The sequence below is a fragment of the Lactuca sativa genome, chromosome 2 (assembly GCF_002870075.4).
Source record: "Lactuca sativa cultivar Salinas chromosome 2, Lsat_Salinas_v11, whole genome shotgun sequence".
Lineage (NCBI taxonomy): Eukaryota > Viridiplantae > Streptophyta > Magnoliopsida > Asterales > Asteraceae > Lactuca > Lactuca sativa.
This window is the reverse complement of record NC_056624.2, coordinates 162940642-162961592: the sequence shown is the minus strand read 5'-3', so window position 1 is coordinate 162961592 and position 20951 is coordinate 162940642. Positions and strand designations below refer to the sequence as shown.

The window sequence follows — 20951 nt, the reverse complement described above, 5'->3', positions numbered from 1 at the left end:
CATGCCAGAAGTACCCCGAAGCCCCGGTATTATTCTCGAGCCCCGAAGCAAGTCCCGAGATCCCGAAGATCCCGAGAAGTGCGATTCCCGAGCCGAAGCTCTGCCCACGAGAAGTTCGATTTTTGTAGAGATCTTCCAGATCTGCTAAGGATTACTACTTCTGCAAGTCGTAGTGCTGTCCGATCATCTTCTGATCAAGTGAGTGTATACTACCTTTCATAAACACGATAATAATACAAGTATGGTTCGAGTGTATTAAGTATATTGTTGTTTATATGTGTGAGTGTGTAGTTACTTTCTTCTAACGCATAATTATGAAGTATTTTATACGAAATACGTGTTATGTGTATAATTTTGTTGTTATGTGCGTGAATGTATATTCACTCTCTTCTATCTCATAGATCTGAATTGCTTTCTATGAAATACGTGTTATGTGGGTGTGCCTCATCTGTTATGTGGAATATATATTGAATGAAAATGTTATACAGGTTTTAAACTATGTATAAAAATATATATTTTTATCTACTAATATGTTGGGTAGAACATGGGTAGATAGTTGGTGTGTAATAAACAGATGAGAGGCCTCGATGTTGTTGTTGTTGATCTAGTTATTCAGCGGAGTATGGATAACGACCACAGACTCCTTCTAGACAGTCTAGTGGAACGCTAGCAGGTTCATAACCAGTAGGTGTTGTGAACGATGTGTTCACCGGTATACTCTATCCCCCTCATGGTTGCCTTTAGGATATCTATTGTTGAGGAAACCCCTTAGCAGTGATGTCCGTCCCGATGAAAATCCTAGATTAGGTCCCTTGAGATAGATGTTGTTTTAGGGACGTAAAGTGAGGATAACGGGAATGGGTAATCGGGATAGTGATTGGTTGGTGAAATTAAATATAATTTATTTATTGTGGGTTGAAAACCCTATATGCTCACCAGGCTCCCAAGCCTGACCCACTCAGCTTTATTTGTATTACAGGAAGTAGCGCAAAGGCGTAAGATGGATGAATCATCGAGTTGTTTTGTTTACAAGTCTGTATATATATATATATTTGTTGAATGACTTGTAATGTTATCGTTTATGCTTTATGGTCTGTATCGGAACATGACATCCCGAGTTTTGATTATATAATGAAAATGCATCTCTTGATGAAATGTTTTGATAAATATTATTTTATCATGTTTTGTTTTGGGAACAAATTCCGCAACACTTTCAAATCAAAAGGACTTACTCTGAAATTATTTTAAAAAGCATAAATGAAATCGGTCTTTTCTGGCCGTGATTTTGGGGATGTCACACATGATTTCATAATAAGGATGGTATGGAAAATTTAAATAGTAGCATGGTAGTAAAAGAAATAAATTTAAAATTTTTTGCACAGTATACGGAAATATTAGGCGTTATCAGTGTCACTACGAACACCATAACAAAACCGTCCCTACTAACCATGGAAAAAAACCACCAATCCCGAATCAAATTATTTTTTTACAAAAAGCAATAGAAAAAACTTCTTGTCTTCTAACATCATTGTTTTAGCTTTAGTAGTTTTTTTAAAAGGGAGTTGATACTTTCACATAAAATTAAATTGTTTTGACATTTTTGTTCTTATATAACACTTTAAAAAAGTATGAATATAATTTTACGGGGTTATATGAGAGTGCCACCTCTTATCCCTTTAACCCATTCAAGCGTTTCTTATTTTTTCTCTTATTTATAAAGTAGTTGTGAGACCCGTATGCTATACGGGTTGGATAAACAATAAAATTAAATATGTTGGGTTAAACAAAAGTTTATTTAAATTTGAAATTTTGATTTAAAAGAAACATATTAAATATAATATGAGTAATTTATTGGTTGCTTTTAATTAAGGCAATTATTAATTGATGTGAAAATAAGATGTGTTAATTAAGAAAAGATTAAAAAAAAATGAGAAAATGACAAATGAAAAAAATATGTATTCAAAAATACCAAAAAATGACATGTGTCTAATTTAATGGGAGAATACCATATGGCAAAATTATCTTCATTTATTAGGGATGATGATTACAAAAAATTTATTTGTTTTCTTATTTGTCATCAAACACACTTACGGATGCCTCTCACAATCAATTCATTTACTAGTGAGTTTTTTTTTCTTAATTTTCACTTGGAATATAAAATCTAACAAAAAAATAATTTATTTTCTAATTGATTAATTCATTTTCTTATTTATCCATCAAATCCACTAGGCACTAGGCATAATATGTAACAAAATGTTCATGTTAAAAAAACGTTTGACACTCCAAAAATATTAACCATACTCCAATTTCATATCATCACTTAAAACTATTCAAAAACACAATAAAATGTTCAAACTAATACACATCAAATCACAATCCATCACAACAAATATTGCTGAATAAAAATATTCAAATCATAATAATATTAAAGAAAAAAAGTCTAACGATACAAAAATTATTCACCCTATTCAATTTTTATGATTTAAATATTTTTTTGGTATATTTATTGTGATTTGATATATATTAGTTTGAATATTTTAGTATGATATATATTAGTTTGAAACATATTATTTTTCGTTACATCTTATTGTGATGCATCAATTAGTAGGTTTCATAGATAAATAAGAAAACATTTTTTTTGTTAGATTTTATAGTTAGTGATAAATAGGAAGGAAAAAAAAAAAACTCACAGTTTAAGTGGATTGATGGATGAGACTTGAGACGGTTTGATTATAAATAAGAAAAACAAATTATTTTTTGTAAAGGATAAATAAGGGGGAAACGCTTAAAATTTTAAGTTTTAAACGAGGGTAAAAATGTCGAAAAAACTTTAATTTTAATTTAAGTGGAAGCAACTTAACAAATGGAAATATCCTTTTTTAAATCATTACTGATCACTTTCTGTGTTGCCTTGCCGGGAGAAACAGTTGAGTAAATGGCAGCTCCAGCTAAATGCTTTCTCGTCACTGGCTCCCCTGTAAGTTGTATAGATTCCATGTCTCATTGATCATTTGATTCCATATCTTCATGAATCAAATTGAATCTGAATTTGTTTGAATCGCCTTTGTATACCTTCGACTCCGCAGGGCGTGGGTAAAACCACTCTGATCGCTAGGGTTTTGGAGAATCTCAGAACTTCCAATCCCAATTTGAAAATACAAGGGTTTTTCACTCGTAATGCCCTATCATTCCATATTCCTCCATCGCTCAAATAGGTTTTGATTTTCGCCTTCGTTTACTCATGAAGTTTGGGATACAAAACAGGTGAGATCAGACAAGAAGGCGAGAGGGTAGGGTTTGAGGTGGTTACGTTAGATGGTCGCACTGCTCCACTTGCTTCTATTAACAATTCCAGGTAACCATTTCTTCATATCTTTTCATCATTCAACGTCGAATTAGGGTTTAATTAAGTTTTCCATGGCAGTGTAGAGTCCATTAGATGGCCTACTGTGGGAAGATACAGAGTCGATGTAGCATCATTCGAATCATTAGCTTTGCCTGAGTTACAGGTTCGTTTATCTTTTCATCTCCAATTTCTCAGTAATTAGTTGATTTTTGATTTCATTTCCAGGTGAAAGAAGATACAGATCTGTTTGTGATTGACGAAGTTGGAAAGATGGAGCTCTTCAGTTCGTTGTTCTTCCCTACAGTGTTACGTGTTCTTGAGTCTAACAAACCGTTTCTAGCTACAATCCCTGTTCCAAAATATGGTCGAGATATTCCTGCAGGTATGCTTGTTAATTATCAAAAAAAAAAAAAAAAAAAAGTCAGACATGGAAATGCTTTTGTTCATGTTGAGTATGAAGAATGTATGATTCTTGTTTTCTGCAGTTGCAAGGTTGAAGAATCATCCAGGAGCGAAGGTGTTTACTCTAACAACAAGCAATAGGGATGATATGAAGAATCAGATATATTCCCAATTAACTCACAACCTTGTTTAACTTTTCAAAAAATAATGTCATCTCTCTCTGACTCTGTACACATTCACCTCATTATAAATCAACCAACTACTGTTTCTACAGAATCAAACACAAACCTTTAAAAAAAAAAACACAAACATGTATATGATGATGATATCATGAGGTTCTTCGATCATTATTTTCAGCAGTTCGCAGCATCTCTTTTGCCATTGAAGAAAATGTCTGAGCGTTGTCTTGCATTTCTGCTGTTTTCAAATTGATTCCCTGCCCAAATCATATGATTACTGTCTGCTCTTGACTTTTTTTGACTTTTAAATGTTACTTAAAATTAAATAGTTACCTTGAGTTTTCTTATGTTGTCGCTCAGTTTGTTTTGTGCCATTTTAGCAGCACTTGTTTCCTGCCACGTCAGCAAAAAAACAGATCAATAATATTTCTATAAAATGCAATTTTAGCAGGAGTTTATAAATTAAGCTTACACTGGTCAAGCTGAATCCATATTTTTTCTTGATTTGATCTACAGAACCGGTTTTCTGATCATCTCGTGGTTGTTCTTCCTTCACTTGCACTTTCTCCTTTTTCACATTCATCTCTTTTAGCTTACCTTCATATATTTAAAAAAAAAAAAAAGTAAAAAATTCATCTCCAAAATCTTATTTTCAAGATATATTAAGTTGAAGACTTGAAGTAACTAACCTTTGAATGCATTAAATTTACTAGTGAGCTTTTGTTTGTTAAGCGCTCCCATCATGGTGTTTCCTTTTGGTTTCTCTTCTGGCCCATCAATGTCAATATCATCTACAACAAAAGATTTAAAAATGTTGTTTATATTTATTCAAAAACAAAATGTTAATGAATGTACATTGTACAAAGGTCAAACCTACCTATATCCAGGTCAACCTCATCTTCATCTGTGTGGATGTTTTCTTGGCTTTCACTCTCCAATGCAAAGTTAGCAATGGCAAATAATGTTGACAGTTCTTCAAAGCTTTCTCTAGAAGCTTCCAGTTCTGTTTCCCGCTCATGTTGTGGTTTGCTTACTTTTTTCATAGAACCAAAGATTCCCTGTTTGCATTAGGGTAAAATGGTCATTTACTCATATTCAGACTTTGTGCATATACATAACAAGCCCTAAGACTCTATTATGATAATAACCTTTTTCTTTTCTTTGACATGTTCAACCAGAATCCCTTGTGGAACTATCAGGTCCTTGTTATAAACTCGGGTAGCCGAGTCTAAATGCCTAAGAGAAATAAAAAATCATGAAAAAAAAATTAGAAAAATCAAATGAAATAATTCATCTCCATCTGATTTATGCATTACCTGAATATTTCCCTTTGTTGTAAAACCGAAACAATAAAAACTTCCTGATCACCATTCACCTATACCACAGAAGTTTTCAAATTCATTAAATCTACATTTAATAGAATCTGATATTTCTGAAGTGAAAAGTATATTACCATGATAATATCACCATTTTGTGAAGCACAAATTGAACTATCAGGTAAAGAATTCGGTTTTGAAGTTGAAAGTGCAAGGCCTCTTATGGATGTTGCCTTCAAAAGGGTTAATTCAGGCAAGGATCTGAAAAAGGTAAATAATATCAAAATCATGTGTTTATCGACTTTTTTGTTCAATCAAAATCTAAATATGAAGAAGATAACTCACCTAATTTCAATTTTACCATTAGTAAAAACAAGAACAAGGCCAGCATCAGAACAACATGTTGAAGCCCAACAACAAATTGAAGAATTAAACTTCTTTTTATAGCAAACCTTCTTCACTCCCTGTATATATATATTTATATTTAAAATTGAGTATACAAGAGTATATAAAATATGTCAAGAAAATTAATTCTTCTAAGTTCTAACCTGAACAGCATGTGAAAGTGAATACACGTAAACAGCTTTCTCAGAACATAGTAGCAATGAGTCCTTCACTATCCCATCATCAAACGAATTTCCTATTATACCCTTAGATGCATTAGATCCTCTTCCAGCTGTCCCTTGCTCATCTATATATTCATATGTCACATTTGTAACACATAAATAAAGAACAATACAAAAAAAAATAAAAAGTATGATTTATTTACTACCTAACATTTGGATTAAAAGAGCTTTAGAAGGTTTTTTAGGATGAACTGATCCATTATTGAGAATATTTCCTGTTTCACTTTCAAGTGCCCAAGCTGATGAATCCTTTGTTGCTGCCATTAACACACTTTTCTCAAATCCATGCAAACTGCACATCCCAAATTGCAGAGAGATGACAGCTGTCGAGATCTCACTCGCTATACGCCTTTCATATAACACAGTTGCTCCTCCAATGTCAATCACCGAAACCTTCATCATTTTTTAATTTACGTTAATTTAGTTACAAAAAGGGCAAAAAAGGAAAAAAAAAAATGATATCTTACATATCCTTGATCTGACCCCACAGCAATATGTTTAGAGTCATGACTTGTAGTTATTGAAACCACTGCTCCATTCACCTTCACAAGTTTAACACTTTGAACAATATTGCTTCCTTTCTTTGAACTTGCTTGTAAGGACAAAAAACTGCTCTCTATGGCATATGGCTCGGGTTTAAATTTATAAATTCTAACCTGTGACATAAAATATTAATTTTAAATTGAAATGTAACATATTTTTATAATATGATATATATAGATATATACTCACTGTTCCAGTTTGATCTCCAGATATGAGGAGGCGTGTTTCCATATCATAACACAATGCAGTCAGTGGAACACCACTTAAAGTCTGATCATCTTCACTTTGTTGATTAAATGATACAATTGGAATCAATAGTGGAGATGATGCATCCCAGAAGTTTATACCACCATTGCTATGTCCTGTTATGTATATGTTTTTGAAATTTGAAAAACTCGTAAAACCAGATGTAGAAGATGAAGATGAAGATCCGTCTTTTTGCTTAGACTCAAATGAGAAAAGTGAAGGAATCTTTTTCGACATCAACATGTAGTCTTCATTGGAAGATAACATTAACATGCATGGATTGTCAGTGATGAACTTTGCTACAGTGATGATTGTGTCGACATAAGGTAGTTTCACTTTAATCTCTTTTGGAAGTGATGAAGGTGGAGACCTAGTTTGGGATTGAATTAGGTATTTTTCGATTGAAGAATCATCGTATGTATAAACATGGCCTGATTTTCCAATAACAAGAAAGCAATCTTCTTTATGTTTGGTTTGTTCATTGTAAGAGACTAAAATCTCCATGTCAACACATGGCTCAGGTGTTCCAATTCCAAGTTTAGTTGTGCGAGATTCAATCTGATCATTTATTATAATAACCTTCAACACAGAATCAAACAATTAATCAATCAGCAAAATAAAAGTTACAAAACCCTAAAAAGTTGAAATTCATCAATCATGATTCATGAATTAGTAGTACCTGTAACAAGTTTGCAGATGAAAAGTCGGAATTGCCCAGAACATATAATCGACTTGATTTCCCATCTGCATAAGCCCATTTCAATTTGGAGATTGGGATTTTGTCCAATTTATACCCAAGATTTAGTTTAAACAGAGGACCACTTTGGGTCCCACCTAACTCCTTATCATCAATACTCCAGATTAGAAGTTCTCCATTGTTGTATCCAATAACGACTTTGCTTCCAAAAGGACAAGCCCAACATGCAGCTGTTACTTTTTTAGTGTCATGATTAAGTGACTGAATCAAAGTTCCTCCAGTTGTAAAGATGGGTTTGCTTTCTTGAATTGACCATAAACTCACAAATCCATCTCTATAAATTATAAGAACCCTGAAACAGATTCAAGATTGTGAGCCATGATTCTTGTTTTCTTGAGGTTTTTAAGAGTTTGTATAAGTTTAGAAAGAAAACTGATTTTGAAAAATGAAAATCACCTCTTACTTTCAGCAGATGGTTGAGGGAGTATATACATAACAGCAGCATTGGTATGATCTGCTGTTGAATTACCTAAATATAATTTGTTATAATATTGTAAAACATGTAACAAGATTGAATTTTTATAATGAAATGTGACTCACACTCACACTCACCATGAGATGCTGAGAATGGAATTATGTATTTCATTTGTGTTATATTACATTGTTCTTTGTCAAACTTGAGAACTGAAACATTACCAATGGGGTCTCCAACATACCTGTTGATGACATAATCATTGTAACCTTGTACAATTGTACAAATACTAAACATGGTTATGGATTTTATCATTTTGAGAGTTGTTATATACTTACATGTAAAAGGTATTTTGAAGGATTGTAAAAGATGTAATTTCTTCCTTATATACATGGACATGAGCCAATGAGTTCAAGTCTATGTTCCAAACCTCGATATGATTGTTTGCATTGATGTTTATAAGAAACTGTTGGTTATGGATGAACTGAAAATAAAATAAAAAAGTAATTAATTAGTCAACAAGAGGGTATAATGGTAATTTGGTAATTATATAATTTACACACCTGCAAAAATTTGCTTGGTAGTGCATCCGGAGATTCCAGAACAGCTTGAGTGTTATCTTGTCCAAATAACTTAATCCGGCCATCTCTATTGAAAAAGTAAATAATTATTTATTAAGATATTGAATGAATTTTAAAGAACATTTGATGTATTAAGAGTGTTACATGGTGGAAATAGCAAGAATCTTCTGAATAGGATCATGAGCAAATAAATTGCATCCTGATGGGAGGCCATAATGGAAAATGGGGCGTGGATTTACATCGTCGGATTTTAAACTATCTGGATTTCCACCAGGCTGCAGTACAAGTATCGATAGTAGTGATTAAAAAAATAATAAATAATAAAAATAATAATATTATTAAATGTATTGATTTGGGTTTTAAGACCTTGCCATGTGGAGAGCTAATTAAATTGTCGGTAAAAATGATATAATAGGTTATCCAATAGAAAAATCAATTACTTTTCCTCGTATGAGAATTTGTGGATCAGGTGAGGATTAATTAAAAATTAAGTATATTTTAATGTTTTTTTTTTCTAACAAAGAAAAAGACATGTTTTGACTGTTCTGATTATGAGGTGGCCAATTATGTAATTTAGCTAACAAATTTAATTATTTAAACTCTTGCTATTTAAACAATAATATTGAATCAGACTTTTACCAAGTATAGTAATATATCAAAGTGCATTCACATTTATGGATTTACCCCTTTAAAGGTTTATTTCAGTATTCCAATATTTTTTTCCCCTCAGGTTTTTTTTTTTTAATTTTTGAAATTTATCTGGACACTGGAATTCTGCAAAATGTTGAAAAGAAGAATTCCGGTTGATAACAAGGAAAAAAAAATTCAGCTCCTAAGCTCCTTAACATTTCCGGTGTGGTTTTACTCATCATTCACTATAGTTCCCCCAATTAGCACTCACAATCCTTCACGCTTTTTCATGCTTTTTCATAACAAGGAAAAAAAATGAATCCAAACAAAATGAGAGTGTAAAATCGATCGGCGATCAGGACGAGGAAGAAGTTCTGGATCTCAGTTTAAATCCAAAAACCTGTATTTAGAACTTCATAACTCATCGGAAACTAAGATAATCACTAATCGGCAGTATAATCAAGAGCGTTTCAGTATATCACACACATATATGTGTCACACATCTCAGATTAATATAAAAATCACTAGGTTTTGATAATTAACAGAAAAAGCTCGAATAAACAAAAGATACCAGAGAACAAACGTTACCTTCTTCAACGAAGCCTTTTCGACTAGCTTTTTGACGAACATTTCCCAAATCAACACCAATAACTTCAATTTAAGGCACTTTAGGACGATCTGCTGATAAATAAGCAATTAATTTACGATCTGCCAGAGAAAAATGGAGATGTCCGGCGGAGAGGGAGAGTTGAAGAATTTGTGCTTGCTGCTTAGTGAAAACCGCCGTGAAGTAGTCGTAGAACGGTTGCTTACAGTTTTTTTCCTAATTTTTTTCAGGATTTTATAATTTGAGAAAAAGACAGCATCCGAGATATTCTGTATTTATTTCAACAAATGTTTCGATTTACCCCTTTAGGTATAATACATAAACAATAATGTGGCTTCAAAAACTTTAACAATTTAATTTCAAGGCCCTAAGGTTTTATGATTGTTCTGAATACATGAATAATTTTGAAATTTTGATACTTCTTTTGTCTAAGAAAAATATACAAGATTATTTTTTTGAGTTGTTCATATAAATAATATAATATTTTCTTATTTATGTAGAAATTTCTCTTTACATTATCCATTATCTATTAGTAGCCATTACAATATGTTATGAATGATTTTTTATTAGTAACTTTTTCAATTTTTTATAAGGGACTTTTTAATATTTGAAAAGGGAATTTTCATAAATTCAAAAATACCATATCTCATTTTGGCTAACAACAAGTTGAGGATTTGCGTCACTCGAATTTAAATTGTTTTATGGACAAAATAGAAATAGCATACGAACACATGACAAATCTCTCATGGCCAAATGGATAAAATAAGAAGTTTCAGTTCATTTATAAATACGCCTGATTTTTTTATATATGATTTATCTGTGGTGGAAATCTTTCACAGAAGTAGACTATCAATTTCATGGATAGATTTGCCAACCATCCTACATCGTTCCTCGTTGTCTCATCTATATGAGATTATAGTAATGTTATTGTTGTTTTTATATATGTTTATCTCTTATATGTCATCTATATTAAATAGTGAAATACCTAAAAATTAAAATGGAATGAGAGAATCCCCAAACACGTTTTCGATACATATAACCTTCTAAATTATTTATTAAAAATTAGAAAGAAACAAAACACAAGATATACAATATCTTTCTAGTCATGGTTTGATGCCAACAAAAGCTAAAGAACAAAGAAAATCGTCTCATGGTATGTCGTGATGTCAAAGTTGAATTAGACTTTGACTTGGTCAACTCACACTCACCTGGCAATTCATTCATTTTACAATTATTGATAGGGGTGAGTAAAAACCGAAACCGAAATGAAAACCGACGGTGCGGTTTTTAGTTTTGCAAAAACCGAAAATGTTTGGTGTGGTGCGGTTTCTAGTCTTGCAAACACCGCAAAAAACTGAACCGCACCGAATATATATATATATATATATATATATATATATATATATATATATATATATATATATATATATATATATATATATATTAAGTGTTGATATTTGTAAGAATGAAGAACCCATGACAATTAAAATTTCTATAAATATAAATATCTATCTTATTAGAGGATAATTGTATATTTTTAGCATACATCTAGTGATATTTACAAGAACAAATAATGTTTGTTATATTTTATAACATTTTAATATTAAGAGTACTAGTGATGATAGTATCATAAAGATACATTAATTGATAGTATCATATGTATTTGTGAAACAAATATTATATTTAATTCGTATTATGTTTAAACATTAGAAACATGTTGGATGAGTGTTATATTATTTGATTTCAAACCAAGAGGGGTTGGTATCGGTTCATCTCCAAGATATCATTTGAGCTTTAATTTTGTCAGCCTTATAAGAGTATCCTTCATCGCATTTGAGATAAAACATTCATCATTCTCACATTTCATATAAGAGAGTGAAGTCTATGGTTTTTAACCCACATCTTTGAAGAGTCGCACATTGTTGGGGATGAAAATTTTGGCGCTCCTCATCTACATAAAGTTTCTCAAAAAATGATTAACACTTCTCATCCGAGTCAAAGTAACTCGTTCAGTTATCTGAGTTTTAGTAAAAATGCAAAACAAAAACCAAATTAAAAAACTTGACAAAAAACCGCAAAGAAAAAAACCGAAACCGCAAAAACCGAACGGTGCAGTTTCTAAACTTCAAAAAATCGAAGTTGTGGTTTTTGGTTCGGTTTTGGCCAAAAACCGCACCAAACCACACCATGTTCACCTCTGATTGAACATGACCAAAATTCTAGTTTCCTATAATATATACCAAGCTTCAAATTGCTGTGTCTGTGATTTCGTGCAATTCACATTAATCTAGGACATTTCAAGTTGATAACTTTATTGGTCATATCAGTCTAGTCAATTCATCAAATATCCTAACTCACCATTATAATGTTTGTCGCATAGTTTTATAGAAATAGAGGGACTAAAATGTGTAATGTAAAAAGACGAGGGGGCATTTAAAGGGAAAAGGTGAGACTTGAGAGACAATGATGTGAAGACACATGGCGATTAATGAGGCTGATCCGGAGATTGCAAGAAAAGGAAACCGGGTTTGATGAACCTGATTTGTTACAACTGTTGGAAACGACAAAATATAATCCAATTAGTAAAGAGATGAGAGTGGCTCCCAGCCACGTGGACTTCATCGGCACCCATGAATTAAAAGTAGGACTCATTTTTTATTTTTTTGCAATAGATCTGGTCTTTGGAAGCACATGACTTTTAATAATGAGGGACACCTAAGCCTCAAACAAATCATGTTCAACCGTTACACACCTTTTAGACGAATCTCGTTCGTTGGTGGTGCAAAAATGAGAGCTTGTATTACTTTTATCAAATCGTAAGTTGTATATCAATTTACAAAATTACATAACGTCGCTTTCACCTATTAGAATTGGAAAAGTGAATCTTTATATCTACAATTCGCATTAGAATCAAATATAAAAAATAAAGCATTCACACCATAAATTACAAAATTCTGAAAAGTCCTATATAGTAAAACCATTTTTTTAACATAAAAAAAAAAAAAAAAAAAAAAAAAAAAAAACTGATAATAACTCTAGAATATAAAGACTTTCATGAAGATTTCCCAATTTAGAATGCATAATGACATTCACGGTAATTAATATCAATTGATATGCTCCTAATATATTAATTTAAAAATATATGTAGCAATACATGTATCAAAATAGAAAGAAAAAAAAAAAAGATGATATGTATATAATTTATTTAAAGTGGAGATATTTTAAATTTAGAAATTGAGTTAACGTATTTTTAGGTTTAAAAAATAAATTCTATTAATTATTTTTACCGATGGATCACATTCGTATAAGTGTGACTTATGATGCTAAAATCCAAGCTTAATATGATCTATCCAATTATATATTATAGACGGTTCAACCCCTAATGGTTCTCATATAAGAAATGGAAAAATAGAAAATGCCAAAAGTACTAAACATGTTTTTATTTCTCTAAAAATAGATGCAACATGAAACATGTTAAAAAGACAAAATTTGATGGAAAGATATGTTTATATTTACAGTAGCTTTATCATTGACTTAACCGTTGAGTTGCACGCTCGAGAGTTGGTCTATGTCGGCTCAACCCATGCCATGACCCACATGAACCACGGTTCCAATTTCCAAGCTTACCAATCTGTTTATGCAGCACCACCATGTCCACAAGTGCCACAGTTGTTGGCCTTCCATGAGCACACTGCAATCACATTTCACCATTTTTACTAAAATACCACAACTCCAAAGGCTTAAAGAGAATAATATTATAATGATAACAAGTTTCTTTTTGAATACTTATCAACTCTCACCTGAAAACACAACGAAGTCTTCTTCAGCTCTTCAACTATAAGTGAGCATTCTGAAGGGAGTAGTGCATCACCAAACATTATTGCACCTATTTATTCAAAATTTTAAATAATTAATCATTGTAACAACATATGCTAATTGATGATTCTTTATAAGAGCTTTATTAAGACATTTTATGAATGGATAAGGACTATACTGTACCCCTGCAAGCTTTGGTATTTAGAACACGAACAACAGCTGGTGGTAGTATAGATGATCCATCAGTATCAGCAAGCTGATATATATAGGTTAGAAATTGTGAATTAGATATATATATATATATATATATTACATAAATTATTGCACAATGAAAAGAATTATTCAACCATATATTTCAAAGATAAAAACCTGTTTTAGAAATTCTAGGAGATCTGCATCGGTTAAATTCACACCCAAAATACATGGCACCTGTATGCCAAATAAAAAATGGGTATGTTATTTTTAGTTAACAACTAAAAAAGCTCTTTTTAGTGTTTCTTTCTTCCAAGCTTTTTTAATATATCCAACTTACTGCAATGAGTGTAGCAACAGATGGCTGGTTGTGTAGAAAATTCAGATTCCTGTGCAACAAAAAAAAGGAAAGCCTTCAGAAATTATTAAAAAAAGAAATGCAAAGTTTTATCAAGTTCAAGTAGGTGAATGTGATTACTTCTTAAAGGACACTGAACTCTGAGCGTGAAAGTTACAAATCCAACCCCATTTCTTGATTTGTTCAGAATAATTGATCAGTAATTGATACCCAATCTCAGGTAAAACCTACATCACATATATAAATTATAAAGAATAAATCAAAGAAAACAAATCTTCATAACTGAATATTGATTGCAAAGTAGAGCATACCAGTTCTTGCTCTGCATCCAAATAGCATATGGTCTTCATTTTTCCAGAAAGCACCTACAATTTTTGCTTGTCATTTATGACATATTATGTGGCATTTGAAACCTCAAGTTTTTTTTTTTTACCTTTTTTCTCAAATCTTCAAGTCGTATTCTTTCATCAGCAGCATGCTGAAAATGCAACCATACAAGTGGTTAAAGAAAAGAAGATGAAAGTGAAAAAGAAGATTGAGAAGAGTTAATATACCTGATCAATAATAGCAAGTATTCCACCACCCACAATTGGAATGAATTTTTTGTCAACTTGCTGAAGGACTTTAGAATCATCCAGACATTTTTTACTGATAGACTTGGGTGTAAGTGTAAGAGAATCACCAGAAAGGTGTAATATCCCAGAAGATATGTCAAGTATTTTATCCTCATCACCCTTCTTCTCTATACTCTGTCAATAAACAAACAAATAATAATCACAAAACTGGAAATTTTTATTCCTCAATTCCAAATTTATATATAATATTTATCAAAGGCACTCAACTGAATCCCATGGATAGCCACTCCTCCATTTTTCCCCTAAATCTAATGCACCTTCATTGTCCCTTGAGGTGAAGTCTGAAGAAGGAGATTAATAGTCTAAGATTTGGATAATCACCATGTTTTCTCTTCATAACTATTCCTGAAATTAACAAAGAGAGATACCTGAATCTGTATTGAATACATCAAGGCAATGGGCAGCCTCCCCTTCATAATCTGAAATCTCAGCTTTATCAATAACTTTCTTCTTATCGTGTCTAGAAAGGAAAAAAAAAAACAACTGCATGAAACCAAATATGCAGATTCAATCCACCATATACACAAGATTTGGTGATTTTACCTAGCCTTAGTGGGATCCTCACCCTCCTCCAGTAGCAAATGATCTACACCTGATGATTTCTGTACATGCCTCAGATCACTAGCTTCTGCACACCAAAATCATAATTCATAAGAGTTAGCTTTCCATATCATGTCATATAGAGATTAAGTTCAGAAAACACCTTGTAAAGAGGCATTATGAGGTGTCTCAAATTGGGAATTCCCTGATTCAACACTCATCTGACTATTTAAAGCAATAAACTTTCTCTTCCCTCTGTAAGATGGTGGAGCTGAATGACTTCGTCTCCTTGGCTTCTTCTTATCTTGAAAGCTAGATTGAGTGACTTTTGTCTTTTTTACCCTTTCACCACAAGATAATGATGACATATAGGATTCAGGACTTGCCCAATCTATTCCATTCATGAAATCACACAAAAGAGTGTCCTTTTGAGAGTTCTTAACATGCCCTTTGCAACTCATATACCCCTCTTGAGAAGAGCTATATCTCATGTTATCAAAGTCAAAGATATCCTTCTCCCCTTCTTCATCTGCAAAAAGGTCAAACCAATCGTCTCTGCGAAGTTTAAAGTCAACATCATCTCTAGATTCATCAAACATTAGAGGAGACCAATCAGATTGATGCTTTGATGCAACTGGAGTATCCCAAGGACTGTTATTATTCTCTGTAAACAAGTCTCCATCAGTCAGAAGTGAATCAAATGACTCTTTTGGTAAAAAAGGTGAGTCTACACTCAAGTTTGAGGTACTGATGATTCTAGGAGGTGACCAAACAGTTGTACTTTTGTCCAGCCATGATTCAGAACCCTGAATAATATTATCAAATTCATCATCTTGAATTTTTGTAACAACAGGTGACAGATCTAAGTGAGAGGAGCAACTTCTCAGAAAGGGCTTTATGAGATGATTATCAAAATGAAATTGAATAGGGGATGATTCTTTGAGAAGTAATTTGTTGTTTGGATTCCATTTGGCATCTGAAAGATGACTCATGTGTTTGGATTCTGTTGGCATCTGTAATTGAGGTGAGGAAAGGACAATAGAAGTCTCATGGGACCATGTCACACGCCTCTTCTTTGGAACTTCACTATCATTCAGGGGATCTGATTCACAAGATGTTTCAAAACAAATTTAATAATGAGTAAACTAATCAAAAGTGATTTCTTGAGTTTATTACAAGGAAAACCTTGATTCCAAAAGCATGAAACGGCTTTCTTGATGAAAGTTAACACAGGATCCCATTCCTAAAACAATGATAAAGATAGTTCAATGATAAGACAATAGTCCACCTCAATATACACATCATAAGTCAAAGGTCATGCATAGATATTAGTTTATTACCTTGAATTCAGCACAAGTCTTTGTGGGTTCAAAGCTTAAATCATAATGAGCTCGAGGACAACTTAAGTTCAATATGTAGGTTAGACATGCCTGATACCTGCTCCTCTTTCCACATTCAGATCTAATGTCACCCTTCAACAACTCTGATTCTGTAGCCAATTGATTCAGCAACTTATGTATTGGACCTCTTGATATATATCTTGAGTTGATATCTTTTTCAAAGGTCAAAGAGAACATTTTCTTTACCCATAAACTCGTTACAATAAAGCATAAAATCAATACAAGAAAAAGGATACAGAAATATTGAAAGGCCTGAAAAATAAGCAACCTTCAATAAGATGATGAAAACAGAGGAAAAAAGAGAACTTGAAGTGTTCATACCTTCACAGAGAAAGTTTCACAAGGGCTAGATATGAATCCAGAGAGCTTTAATTTGTCATCAGACTCATCCAACTTATGTAAAGAACTGGAAACTTCTGTCCCAAAACTACTCACCAATAGGGGCAAAGGGGAAGATGAAGGATACAAGGAAAGAAGCTCATCACCACTGTATGAAAATGATATTTCTATATGTTAACTTTCTAAAAGCAGCAAATGAAGGACATAAGCTAAAAGTATGGAAACTTGGAAAGTGAGCACCTTTCAATATCATTTACTTTGAAGCAAGTTCCAAGGTGAACAAGAGCAATTCTTAGTATGCATTCTTTAACAGAGTGAAGAACCTTTTTGGGGCTTCCAATATATGCAAAATACCATATCAGCAGTTCAGTAATTTAAAATACTTGAAACAAATTGTGGTTATGAGAAGGAAAAAAAAAACACAAAGAAGAACCTGGATTGTAAATGCCTTCTCCTAACTGGTTGGTTGTAGAATAAATCACGAACAACAACTGCAACAAATGGTCAACGTCAAGGTCAAGGTCAAAGTCAAACCTTTATCACAATGACAGATCCTTGTGGAAAGAACACTTGAAAATACTCAGAAATGATCTATTGCGTTACATTACCTGTTGTGCCAACATTTTGTCTATCATCATCAATTCCCAGATATAAGCATTTGGAACACTGAAGATAGGAAAAAGAATTAGGAAAAGCAAGCTGCCATGATATGCTAATATAAGAAGGGAGGTGATTCTTCCACTCTGTATAGAGATATTAAAGGAAGTGATACCTTTATGACCTTGCAGTATCCATTTGGCATTCCATGAGCCTTTGTAACAACTTGCAACAAAGAAAGGTCAGAAATTGAGCTTAATGCTTCCCCACGAAAGCCAAAGCTCTCTGGAACAGTGTTCAGACCAGACAGCTGCTCAAACTTAGAAGTAGCTTCAAATGATGCAAACAAAAACACAATCATATATGACTTGATAAACAGCATGAAGCATTAATGTAATGAACATGCATTCATAAGCATAATGTGGAGGGAAAATATACTATTTTATGAAACATTATTCTAATTACCATATCTTTCTCCCAACAACACCAATCCATCCCTTGTAATGCCACAACCTGCAAAATTATCCTTTTAGAATAAAAAGATAGAAACAAAGATGGGAGATAGATCATGCATATCACTCTTGTGGTTGTGGAATTAAGGTTGGTTACCATTGTCTGTAACTTTAATGTAATTGGTCCCAACACCTACTGCTACAATCACCTGAAAGAACAATTGTTGACTTAATCAATTAAGTCGACTATATTGTGAGTAGCAGATCTTTATGAACTAAGATTACCTTTGTGGCACCAGCATCAAGGCTGTTGAACACCAGCTCTTCTACTACCCTTGTTAAGTCTGACAAAATGATGCCTGAACGCAAAGAATTTCTAACAGATTCAGGCAATACCTTGATGCTCCTCATCGATCTTGCCCAATCAGAAGATAAAAGTAACAAGTTTTCATCACTCTACTACTCTGTCTGACACAAACAAAACCATACAGTTTATATTTATCAGTAAAATCTTTAACTACGTATTTATATCCCAATTATTACTCACAAACCCTAGAACAAGCCCTTTTACCCAAAAAGTTTAGCCATACCGTGTATGTTGGTGAAAAACCCTGAAATTGAAGAACGTTATATTGCGAAGACATCAAATTTCATCACTTCACTGCTTCTATCTTAACAAAACAAAACCCATCATCCAAAGACGTTATTTCCAGCAATGTTCCTCGCGTCAAACCCATTTTTCCAGAAAGAAGATAGTCATTCCGCGTGTGCGATTGTTGGTGAAAAATTGATAATTGGAGGACGCTAAAAACCCACTCCGTATGTGCAATTGTTGGTGAAAAACTCGTGATTGGGGATGCTACATGTAGAATTAAAATAAGTGGACAAGTAGAATGTGAGACTGAAGAAGATGGAAGCAATTTACAGTTTCAAGAGCCTGGAAATTGGCGGGTCGGTGATATACCCTGTTTGATTACGAGTTCCGAGCTAATATTCTCCAGGTCGTATACGTTTAGTGGGGATAATGACTTGATAGTTCAGTGGCATAATATATTTTTTGAAATATACATATTTAGTCTTTATTTTTTTTATTTTTTGTAAAATAATCTCTTATACATTATTTTTACAATCCTTATGACCGGCTACACCCGGTATACCGGTCTTATATGAATTTTCTTTCAGGAAAAATGAGTTGATAGGGTAACATACTTTTTGAATTGTACACATTTAGTCCTTATTCTTTTTTTTTGTAAAATAAACTCTTATACTTTATTAATATATAAACATTAGGTTCTTTTCACTGGATTCTACAGGTTTTGCTAATGTGGAAGCACAAGTGGCACTAAATAACAATTAATTAGCTTAGTCACCGGAGGTGTGTGATCCTCCAGCAACAAGAAAAGGGCTGCGACCCTTCTCTTTCTCGTCTCTTTTCCTTACGGTCGAACAGCAACAGCCAAACACCCTTTACCTGTTGTGTTCTCTGATCTGTCTCTCTTTGCCTCCATCTTTGAGATATGTTGCCAAAAAGAAAGAAGAAAGAATCGACGAGAGGACTACCAGAGCAGCTCCTCGCCGCCAACTACCGTCTCTACTTCCTCCTGCCTCCCCCTTCAACCTTGTTGTTTTTGCCACCATTCCTCCTTGCTACCATTGATGTGTATGAACACACAAAGGAGTCGCCGGAGATCGGATTTCTCCCTCTTTTTCATGATGAATAAAAGTTGGAAAAATCTCGTTGTGGATATGTGGATACCACATGGGTATTTCATTTCAACAAAATAAAAGAAAGGGAAAATGACTTGATAGAGTAATATACTTTTTGAAATGTACACATTTAGTCTTTATTCTTTTTTTTTTTTGTAAAATAAACTCTTCCACGTCAGCAAAACCTGTAAAATCCGGTGAAAATGACATAATGTATACATATTAATAAAGTATAAAAGTTTATTTTACAAAAAAAAAAAAAAAAAAAAAAAAAAAAAAAGAAGAAGAATAAGGACTAAATGTGTACATTTCAAAAAGTATTTTACTCTATCAAGTCATTATCCCTACGTTAGTGAGACAAATTATAGGTCTTTTAAGTTTACCAAATAGACGTTTAATGTGTATTGATGATATGAGTAAAAAAATTAGATCACTATATTTGAGTTATTCAAAATCAAAAGAGTCACTTTTATCTTAAATATTATAAGAAAATGACCATTAGCGTCACTGACATAAATGACAGGTAAGCTTTCGCAATAATATCTTTTCTCTGTGATACGTAATTTTGAGATGTGAAGTCATGTTAGACATTGTTGGTGATCGGAGAAGCATTGTAGCTAGTAAAACAACGTGGATTTTCAACTCTTACACATTGACGTAAAATGAGAGCAATGATAAAGGATGGGGAACAAACTTTTGTTTTTTTCCCGTTGCCATCATTAATAAAAAAAAATTAAAAAAAAAAAAAGACAAATTTTACCCTTGGCATGTATGGCATGTGAGGCTTACTAACATACACATTCGACGACAAATTGATTGACATATTTAGCATGTAACAAAAATGAACTTGGAGGATGGTCTGATGCAAAACAAAAAGTAGGGACCAAGCATCCAAATTTATAAAATCACAGACAATTTTAGTAATTTACTATGTATGTTTATATGATCACCTAGTAGTAGGGGTGGCAAATCGGGCCATCGTGTCGTGTTTTTGTCTGACACGACACGACACGACAATGTTTTATGTAACACGAACACGACACGACACGATGTCGTGTTTTTTCTAACTAACACGAAAACGAACCAATTAAAAAACGACAAACACGACACGACACGAAAAACTAACATAATATAACAATTAGTATATTTAATTAATATTTAATCATACATAACACCACAAACACGAGAAACACGAAAAACACGACAAATAAATGCTAAATCGTGTCAATATCATGTCGAATTTGTAACACGAACACGACATGACACGACA

At 32.8% G+C, this 20951-nt stretch overlaps 3 protein-coding genes across 4 annotated transcripts; 1 reads left to right on the top strand and 2 right to left on the bottom strand.

Annotated features, from left to right (window-relative positions):
• Positions 1-2856: 2856 nt before the first annotated feature.
• On the top strand, positions 2857-4104 carry LOC111915983 (uncharacterized). Its single transcript, XM_023911617.3, has 6 exons — positions 2857-2977; positions 3087-3174; positions 3265-3355; positions 3425-3509; positions 3572-3728; positions 3832-4104. Exons 1-6 carry the CDS (start codon positions 2936-2938, stop codon positions 3939-3941), a joined length of 573 nt encoding a protein of 190 aa, XP_023767385.1. The 5' UTR covers positions 2857-2935; the 3' UTR covers positions 3942-4104.
• Positions 3893-9885, bottom strand: LOC111915982 (uncharacterized). Of its 2 annotated transcripts, none has more exons than XM_023911613.2 (20): positions 9627-9885; positions 8553-8683; positions 8391-8475; positions 8166-8311; positions 7968-8071; positions 7812-7884; positions 7338-7707; positions 6602-7237; positions 6337-6525; positions 6016-6262; positions 5792-5934; positions 5589-5707; positions 5381-5504; positions 5244-5302; positions 5076-5163; positions 4805-4985; positions 4617-4718; positions 4400-4524; positions 4261-4320; positions 3893-4184 (listed from the first exon to the last, which is right to left on the bottom strand). In XM_023911613.2, exons 1-20 carry the CDS (start codon positions 9666-9668, stop codon positions 4077-4079), a joined length of 3132 nt encoding a protein of 1043 aa, XP_023767381.1. In that variant the 5' UTR covers positions 9669-9885; the 3' UTR covers positions 3893-4076. The 2 variants fall into 2 exon arrangements, with proteins under 2 accessions (XP_023767381.1, XP_052624441.1); XM_052768481.1 differs by having other exon boundaries at positions 7812-7872.
• Positions 9886-13061: 3176 nt separating this feature from the next.
• Positions 13062-18976, bottom strand: LOC111915984 (DNA mismatch repair protein MLH3). The gene is made up of 25 exons (XM_042899241.2): positions 18565-18976; positions 18260-18442; positions 18132-18183; positions 17988-18035; positions 17698-17852; positions 17534-17591; positions 17359-17416; positions 17166-17258; positions 16908-17073; positions 16823-16838; positions 16527-16738; positions 16372-16429; positions 15350-16288; positions 15190-15274; positions 15015-15106; positions 14854-14927; positions 14566-14760; positions 14445-14489; positions 14323-14376; positions 14132-14238; positions 13994-14042; positions 13831-13890; positions 13645-13717; positions 13446-13531; positions 13062-13336 (listed from the first exon to the last, which is right to left on the bottom strand). The coding sequence occupies exons 2-25, from the start codon at positions 18383-18385 to the stop codon at positions 13172-13174; spliced, it is 3066 nt and encodes a 1021-aa protein (XP_042755175.1). The 5' UTR covers positions 18386-18442; positions 18565-18976; the 3' UTR covers positions 13062-13171.
• Positions 18977-20951: the final 1975 nt, after the last annotated feature.

Bases quoted from the DNA above. Each gene is read 5' to 3' on its own strand.
- LOC111915983 (XM_023911617.3), top strand. From the start codon at position 2,936: ATGGCAGCTCCAGCTAAATGCTTTCTCGTCACTGGCTCCCCT. The intron at 3,175-3,264 runs GTAATGCCCTAT...GATACAAAACAG, and splicing joins AATACAAGGGTTTTTCACTC to GTGAGATCAGACAAGAAGGC. The intron at 3,356-3,424 runs GTAACCATTTCT...TTTCCATGGCAG, and splicing joins GCTTCTATTAACAATTCCAG to TGTAGAGTCCATTAGATGGC.
- LOC111915982 (XM_023911613.2), bottom strand. From the start codon at position 9,668: ATGTTCGTCAAAAAGCTAGTCGAAAAGGCTTCGTTGAAGAAG. The intron at 8,684-9,626 runs GTAACGTTTGTT...CTTGTACTGCAG, and splicing joins AAAAGGCTTCGTTGAAGAAG to CCTGGTGGAAATCCAGATAG. The intron at 5,164-5,243 runs GTAATGCATAAA...TATTTCTCTTAG, and splicing joins CAACAAAGGGAAATATTCAG to GCATTTAGACTCGGCTACCC.
- LOC111915984 (XM_042899241.2), bottom strand. From the start codon at position 18,385: ATGAGGAGCATCAAGGTATTGCCTGAATCTGTTAGAAATTCTTTGCGT. The intron at 18,036-18,131 runs GTAACCAACCTT...ATAATTTTGCAG, and splicing joins CATTAAAGTTACAGACAATG to GTTGTGGCATTACAAGGGAT. The intron at 13,891-13,993 runs GTAAGTTGGATA...TTTGGCATACAG, and splicing joins CTGTTGCTACACTCATTGCA to GTGCCATGTATTTTGGGTGT.